This window comes from Hoplias malabaricus, chromosome 5 (genome assembly GCF_029633855.1).
Source record: "Hoplias malabaricus isolate fHopMal1 chromosome 5, fHopMal1.hap1, whole genome shotgun sequence".
Taxonomy (NCBI): Eukaryota; Metazoa; Chordata; class Actinopteri; order Characiformes; family Erythrinidae; genus Hoplias; species Hoplias malabaricus.
In genome coordinates, this window is record NC_089804.1 from 23,322,421 (window position 1) to 23,330,831 (window position 8,411).

Below are 8,411 nucleotides of genomic sequence, written 5' to 3' on the forward strand. Positions count from 1 at the left end.
ATATCCTTTTAAAGCAAAGACATCATCCATTTTGTTTAGCAGCGATACTTACTTTATGACTTTATGTCCACTTATGTACATTCTCCTATTTCTGACTTATAAATCTTTTTTTAGATTCTCTTGACAAAGACCTGATGAAATGAGCTAAATTGACCAGGAAACAAATCTTAAAAAATTATATCCTCTATATTTATTTTCTATATTAAATCAAGAAAGAAACAAACAAGTTGATAAGATCTCCACTGATTTATTTTTCATACAGAATCTGGAATTGGATACTTGGTACATTACACTTAAAAGACCAACATCTGAGACAGTTGGAACAAGTGTATCCAGTGGATTTCATGCACACACTGATATGACATGGCTCAAGCCACTGAAGTACGACTTCTCTCTCTCGCTCATAAGCTCAAAGTGAAGCGGTTGCTGGCAGAAGTTACACTCGCCCGAAGAGTGAGGCCTCAGCCCCAAACCAACCTCTTTCCAGGTCTGCAGCAGCTTATCTGAAGAGAAACAAAAAAGAAGACATTGGTTGGATCCATTTCAACTGTAACAAGAAAGTTACAGTTTAAGTTCAAAAACTGACTCCAAACAGTTATCATATAAAGTAACACCCATTCAGGACCATGTTTAATCTCAACAAAAACAGTCAATCAAATGGCACACCGTTGATGACCCAGATGCATATGAAAAATTACAGAAATTGGCCATTGAACGGTTAGATTAGTTAACATGTATTTTTACAGCCATTCCAAAAAAGTACAGTTACTGCTTGCCAAGGGAGAATAATCTCCAGATTTAAGAAGAAATACAAAAGTTTCCATTAATTACATATTAATATGTTTTTGTTGATCCACACAATATACTTCAGTCATCTTACCAACAAAGTATTTCATCATCTGTGGTGTGTGGTGAGGTGTAGGGGCGATTCGTAGTAGCTCTTCTCCACGGGCCACGGTGGGGTAATTAATTGCCTGGACGTAGATGTTATGGCGGTTCATCATAATGTCACAGATCTCCGTGTTCTTTTCTGCATTCGAAACCTGTAACAAACAAAGTGTAGATGTTATCATCCACTGAATAAAATGTCCAATGTGAAACAGGTCCCTAATTTGATAGAGTATACAGATCATTTATTTATTCAATTCAAGCCCAGTTCCTCTCTCCTTCATTAAGTGAGTAAAACGGTTGGTGTTTATTTTTGACAGATAATTCTGTAATAGTTCTTTAACACATGGGAAACAGGCAACTGAATTAAACGTTTCATTTTGTAAACATGTCTAGAGTGGATTCCTTCAGACTATCGTCTTATTCTTTTCCCATTTCCTCATGCACTGTGGGAAGGAGATAAGATGTTCAGAGGGAGGAAATACAAGACTAGGGGAGCAGCAAAGACAATCCAGGGTGGAGTTAAGGCAGAGGAAAAGGCTAAAACAAAAGCAAACAAGTCAAGAAACTTAAAAGAATGGTAAAATGATTCAGATCCATCCCATGGAGAAGAAACAATAGATATCCCACTGACCCGGACAGGGATGATGTGGCTGGGGCAGTGGACAACAGGTAGCCCCGAGTCCATTAGCATCTGCCGCATCAGTTTGACATTGCGCTGGTGCTTGAGGCGAAGCATGCGGCCCTCTTGGCTCTTTAGGACCTGGACAGACTCTTTGGCCCCAGCAAGCAACATTGGCGGCAGGGACGTGGTGAAAATGAAACCAGCCGCATAGGATCGCACGGTGTCCACCAGAGCAGCGGTGCTCGCAATGTAGCCCCCAACACAGCCAAATGCCTTGCCTGAAAACAGAAAATACAGATTTAAAAGAGAGTAGGGAGGCTAATACAGCAAAACATTGGTGTTTAAGAAAATACAGCCTGATGTCCAAAAGATTGTTTTAAAAATATTTTTGCAATTGCTTTGGCCTGAAATCCACTCTTGGTGACTTTAGACTTGTAGAGTTTACTGGTGATTGTGCAGAGTAAATAAAGTGCTGGATTTGTTTTAGACATGGTTCCATTCACCACCTCTGCACTGAAAGCAGTCTCCACAATGAACTATTTTATGCCAAACATTCAAAATGAATCTGATTATGCTGAATATAAGCTGGACTTTCTTTAAAATGTGTAGGAGAACATTAGCTTTAACAGCTGGTTTTTGTTTTTTTCCACCGCAGTATAAGAAACTTGAGAAGCTTGCTTTTGACGCTGGTAGTTTGGGTTTCCAGGAAGCTAGATTTTCAGGTCTTTGTACCTTTTCTGGCTCATTTTAGTGAATGAGTCAAGGACCATCAGGACGAAGAGGGAAAAAAAAAACCTACAAAGAAACTTTGTATTCCTTTTTTTTGGACTAAAGCCTCTTAGTAATTCTCTCAACTGGAGCCAACATGTCCCATTTGTGAGCAGTCTATTGAAAAAGCATGAAAGCCTTCGGTCATCTCGACCAAATTCACTAGGGAAGGTTGAGGTCTAGATTAAACACCAAGGGCTTTCAAGAGCCTTTGACAGAGGGAGAAACTCAATAAGAGCAAAACAAGTGCATGTCTCCAGGCAACAGTTGAGGGCTGTGGCTACTTGAGTGTCTCAGGAGCTTTCAGTGACAAAAACAGTAGTGTCCTGTCACGTCCACAGCTTTAGGCTCGTCACAAATATAATGAATACCCACCTCAGATCCCTCACTAATAAATTATCATCTGTTTACATTACTTAATACAAGCTTTCACAATAACAACGACATTAAAAGCTTTCAATTTCTTCGTTCATGTTGAAGCCAACTTAAACATTAGAACATATTTAAGAAATACCTTTAAAGGGCAGTGTTGAGTAATGTTTGTTTATTTGAGATTGAAGCTATGAAGCTGCTAGATAGAGCGTGTTCGGCCACAAACACATAATAAAATGCTTGGTAACTTTTCTGGGATCATATTTGCCTGACTCTTGGACTAAATGATTGTTGACTGTGTACTGACCAAATCTGTCATCTAAATCATTTTATGGGACAAATTTTAACGGTGACTCAAAACTCACCGAGTGTTCCAGAGATGATGTCCATCTTGTGCATGACTCCATCTCGGTCTCCAATGCCACCTCCTCTTGCACCGTACAAACCTACAGCGTGAACCTCATCCACGAAAGTGATTGCTCCAAACTCATGAGCAACATCACACATCTCCTCCAGAGGACACACAGCACCTGTGAGAACAGTTACAAATCATTTAGCGCTTTCAAGAATCAACCAGTGTTTACTCAAAAAAACAAAAACAAAAAAACACTGTTCTTCACTCACCGTCCATAGAGTGCACAGTCTCAAAGGCCACAATCTTGGGCGTAGAAGGATCTGATTTTTCCAGGAGTTCTCTCAGGTGTTTGACGTCATTGTGGCGGAAGATGAACTTCTTGGCACCACTGTTTCTAATTCCCTGTATCATAGAGGCATGGTTCCCAGCATCGGAATAAATCTCACATCCTGAAAAGAAAATTGCACTGATATTAGAAAAGGTATAATTAATGGGAGACAGAGGGTTACAACACAATAAAAGTATATAATTTGAAGATATAGCTTTGACAATTATTTGGCAAGTCTTAAAAACAAAAACACAGTATGTGTTAGAATGCAATGAAATCTGTTAACTTTGTCGATTTCTAAAAAAAAAAATAAATAAATAAAAAGTACCCGGAAGCATCTTGGCCAAAGTAAACAGCGTGGAATCATTTGCGACAAAACAAGAGCTGAAGAGTAATGCTGCGTCTTTCCCATGAAGATCCGCAAGCTCATGCTCTACAGCCACGTGGAATTTACTCGTTCCTGATATGTTTCGAGTTCCTCCAGCACCAGAGCCATGCCTTCGTAAAGTATCCCTGCCAAAGAACATTTTAATTTTATAATCAGATATTAAAAGACATCAAAGTGATTCATCTTCACTGCTGTTATACTGTTATTCCTAGTGTCAGAGTCTGTACTAAATTATTTTAAACATTAATGTCTCCTTGTGGAGAACCTGTTATACGGAGCATAAACTTATTCTTCGTCTCATATGAGACAACACTTTGTACAAATATAAATGTAAAACATACCTTTCAGAAAGTTTGCCTATTTTAAATGCTAAAAAACACTGCCAAAAGCAAGAAAACTCACATTACAGATTGAACCACACGAGGATGACGACTCATTCCAAGATAATCGTTGCTGCACCACACAGAAACATCCCTCTTGGTACTCAGAGACTCCGAATAATTATCTGCCATTGGGAATTCAGTTGCACGGCGGTTCACGGTCTTAAAAACACGGTAGGTGTGGTCATTCTTCTTAGCCTCGATTTTCTTCTCAAAGAACTCATCATAGGCGAAGTTGGAGATAGCTGAAAGAGGTAAAGGCAGTGTTGTTCAGGGATTACTTGAGAAAAGGAAGTGGTTCCTAAATGTTTCACCATGTCCCATAAATAGCACTACTTCTCAACCACTCAAAAGCAGACTCTCACAGTTAGTCTGTTTAGTTAGTCCATACTAAAGAAAAGTGTAATAGGTTGAGATGAGAACTCTAGTTCTAGAAATCCATCTAAATGCTTTTGTTCTCATCAATTCAAAAGCAGACATGAGTTGCCCAGATAATTTCAGCCCAACCTAAAGCACAGTCTAATAAGAGTAGAGCTGAGGGACTTTCCAGTCTGACATTACTAATTTAGGCTTCCACTCAGATTTCATTGTCATTCATTCAAAACCAAACAAAGTTAAAAACCTACATTTCGGCATATTCTCCTGCAGCAAGTGGGAGACCATTGTGGGGCGCTGCTTCATGAGCTTCTTCATCAGGTTGCCATCAGTTTTAGTGTTGTTCACCAAGGGGCCAAGCTCAGAAGCAGGAACATCTGCACAGAAAGGGAATGAAACATTAGGGCTCAAAATAACTGTCTATTAATAAACAATTTCACCCAGTCAAATGTACATGACACAGTCAATTAACACAGAACACATTTGTCACAAATGTCTAGTAATTGTACTAATGTCTATATGAGAGCCGCTTGTTGTATGTTGTTCTTTAAAAGATCCTTTAAAAAGAATTCTATATTGCACCAGGGATGCATTGCTTATATTCTATTACATATTATATAACCAACAAAACCACAATTTAACCAGAGCTATTTAACATTGTTCACAAGACTGCATACAAACAAACTTAGATGGTATCACGTTTTTGCCAAACCTTTTCTCAGCGTGCGGACCTCAGAGACATCCTCTTGCAGCTCCAGACTAGCCTCTCTCACCACACTGCTATTCTTCTGCTCCATCTCCGCTGCCAGGAAAGGGCACTTGGAGGCAGACGTCTGCCCTGCTGGGAGCTTGGGGTGGCCAGGCGGCAGCTTGGGTGCATCACTTGGCTCTAAAATACAAGAGGACAGGAATAAAACGAGTATTTCTAGGACACATACACCTGATCAAAATGTAGCACACAAAGCAGGTTTTAAGCTCTCTGCACAATTTAACAGATAGACACTGAACAGAAATTTGTCCATCGCATCATCATTTATATTAATTATATAAAAAAAAAGCATAGTTAGCATTCATTAAGTAGACAACATACTTTTTAATATGCTTACAAAGCAGGTTACTATTTACTAATAAGATCATAAATGTATATAATAAACAGGAAATATATTTATTTAAAATATTTACAGCTTTAGCACTTCTACAGTCACTACACCCATGTATAACAAAGTGTAATAACAGTATAGTTCTCACATAGGCACAAGCATCTGAGTAGATTTCAGTATGCCAAACTTATGTTTACCCATTTTTTTTCTTCTTAAACATTTTAAACCAATATTAGATTCAGAAAACAACCCTTAGAATAAATAATTTCCATGTTTATTTTTTTCATTATATAACCAAGAATTCTGCATGTCATTTACCCTTTAAAAGCCCATTAGCTTGAAACAAGAAATACATTTTCAAACCCCTTTTGAATTAAGCATATCAAGGGTTTTCTAATATGTAACTAAAAGTGACCAGCTCCTGTAATAAGCACTAATTTTACTGTTATATTATAATAGATCCTCACCCTCAGTGGAGCTGACTGTGTCCTGAACCTTCTGGAAGGTGGAGGAAGAAGTGCACACAGCTCGGACCAGGGGCTTTGAGGCGAGGTCCATCATCACGGGACAATTCACCGCATAACGGACCAGGGACTTCCTAGCCTGCTGCAGAAATGCCGGAGGAACACGGGACAGGAATGGGCAGCGGATGATCGCATCCATGGCTGATTGTGCAAACCTGACATGAAAACAAGAATGTGCAAGTATTTAGTGAAAAGAACAGAATAACTTTATTTGCACCACTAGAGCATTGTCTTTGAATTATCAATGTTCCATGAAAACATTTTTTATTTTTTTTGGAAAGAAGGTATTTATATAACCTCTCTAGATCACGCTTGGCATTGTGCATGGTTAACATAGGTTTGTGTGCAGCTGATACTATAAAGTGTGCCATTTTGATTTCTTAACATTTCTATAGATATGATACACACGGTCTACAGTGTGCAACTTGATGTATTCACTCATTATAAAGAGCACCAAAAATGCTTAGACATAGAGAAATATTGCCCACCCCGTCTTACAGTATGTAAATGCCTAACACGTTCTACCCCATAGACTCATTTAAGCTCTTGACAACAGTTTAATTCTGATGCAGTTTATTTATCTAAACGTATAAACCATGCAAATTAGTAAAGATAAGTTTGAAGTAGAAAATAAAATACAAAATAACATTTGCCAAGTTTCACCACAATGAACAAATAATTTCAAAACCAACTTCTTCAAAACCCAAATTTCAAAAACAGAAAAAGGACCGTGTGTGTAACGTTTGTTGAGCAACGAGTTACACGTCTACTCTCAAACTTAGACAAAGCATATGGACTTGTGAGTCAGTAACTTTTGTTTGAAAACCAAACACAAAGGTGTTTAATGGATCAAAATTACATCTTTATTTTTAATACGTTTTTGTCTTATTGAGAGTTATGATGGTTGATAGGTAATTTGAAGCGGAATATTATACAATTAACAAGATTAATTCATATTCTAATAAATATTAAAGCAGCAAACATTAGTAAAAATTAATTAAAAACATTAAACAAAACAAATAACAGGAAATATGCTGATTTTCCTATTCACAACATGGAGTGTCACTGCCCTGATTCTACAGATAAAAATCCAAAACTGCAAAATGTAACCCTTGATGTCAGGATCCAATTCTGTACAGTGACTTAATTTATCACACTTTAGCACCTTCCTAAAATTACAAAAATCTATGTTTTGTTTTCTGCTCTCCCGAGACATCATACTGGTACAACTGATATTTGTATACATACATGCTGATATATGTAAATACGACCATGTTTCATCTTTTGAGGGAAAATGTTAAATATAGCAATTAGAAATTAAAGGTTTATAGTGATAAATCTGTCAACAACAAATGTTTTCTGAGCGCAAACATAAATACATATACATTGTATATTTGTTCTTATATTACAATCTGGATCTGACTAATTTATATAAGAGTAAATTAAGAAGCTAAGACAGTCATTTTGTTAAACATAAATATAAAACTGACATAAAGGAAAGCAGAAGCACAACATAAAAAAGGAATAGGTGATTCTTCAGGTTTTTGGGCTGTAACGTTATTTTCTGGTCACACGAGTGTATTTCTTACATTTTCTACCTGTAGATGGTTAAAATTACACTCTAACCCTGTAACATTTAGACATTTTAATTTATGGGGCTGTGCAGCACATTATGGGTGTTTTAATATGCAGTTATTATAAGGTAATAAGTACAATTAGTAACATAAGAATAAAGCGATTCGTTTTATGTTCTTTAGTTCACGCTCATTTCGCTTCTGTTACTAAACACTGTTAAGATACTTATTTTGATGATTATAACTGTTGCATTAATATTAAACTACGAAACATTAACGTTACAGTTTGAGCTACAAAGTAAATACATGTCTCTTTAAGAACAGTATTTAACAATAAGACCATATAAATAATGTACTAAATCAAATATGTATTGTTTATAAATTCAGCAAACAAGAATAAATGGCGTGGACGTAGGCTTCATCCTCGAATTAGCCGTTCCACCTTAAGTCTTTCACTTTATATTTAAGGTGGAACAAACAATTACAACCCGAAGAAAATGTCATCTCCCCCACAGGTATTACTTACGTTTAAGCCTTTATCCTGCGAAGTGGAACTCTAAACACAATGTCTCCGACTTTGAGTCTAGAAGTGGTCAATGCTTTTTCTGGCTGATGTTTGATGTTAAAAGCAGAAAACTAACAGTATATTCTCCGTTATCCTGCACTGAGGACGAACGGGAGGGCACAGCCGCTCGCAGAGATTTTATATGGCGGAGGCTTGTCAGGCCTCGCGA

At 37.4% G+C, this 8,411-nt stretch overlaps 1 protein-coding gene across 1 annotated transcript; it reads right to left on the minus strand.

Annotated features, from left to right (window-relative positions):
- Window positions 1-240: 240 nt before the first annotated feature.
- On the minus strand, window positions 241-8,364 carry alas1 (aminolevulinate, delta-, synthase 1). The gene is made up of 11 exons (XM_066672793.1): window positions 8,204-8,364; window positions 6,047-6,258; window positions 5,192-5,368; window positions 4,731-4,856; window positions 4,127-4,349; window positions 3,665-3,849; window positions 3,278-3,457; window positions 3,019-3,183; window positions 1,523-1,791; window positions 881-1,043; window positions 241-503 (listed from the first exon to the last, which is right to left on the minus strand). Exons 2-11 carry the CDS (start codon window positions 6,240-6,242, stop codon window positions 343-345), a joined length of 1,845 nt encoding a protein of 614 aa, XP_066528890.1. The 5' UTR covers window positions 6,243-6,258; window positions 8,204-8,364; the 3' UTR covers window positions 241-342.
- Between the last annotated feature and the right edge of the window lie 47 nt (window positions 8,365-8,411).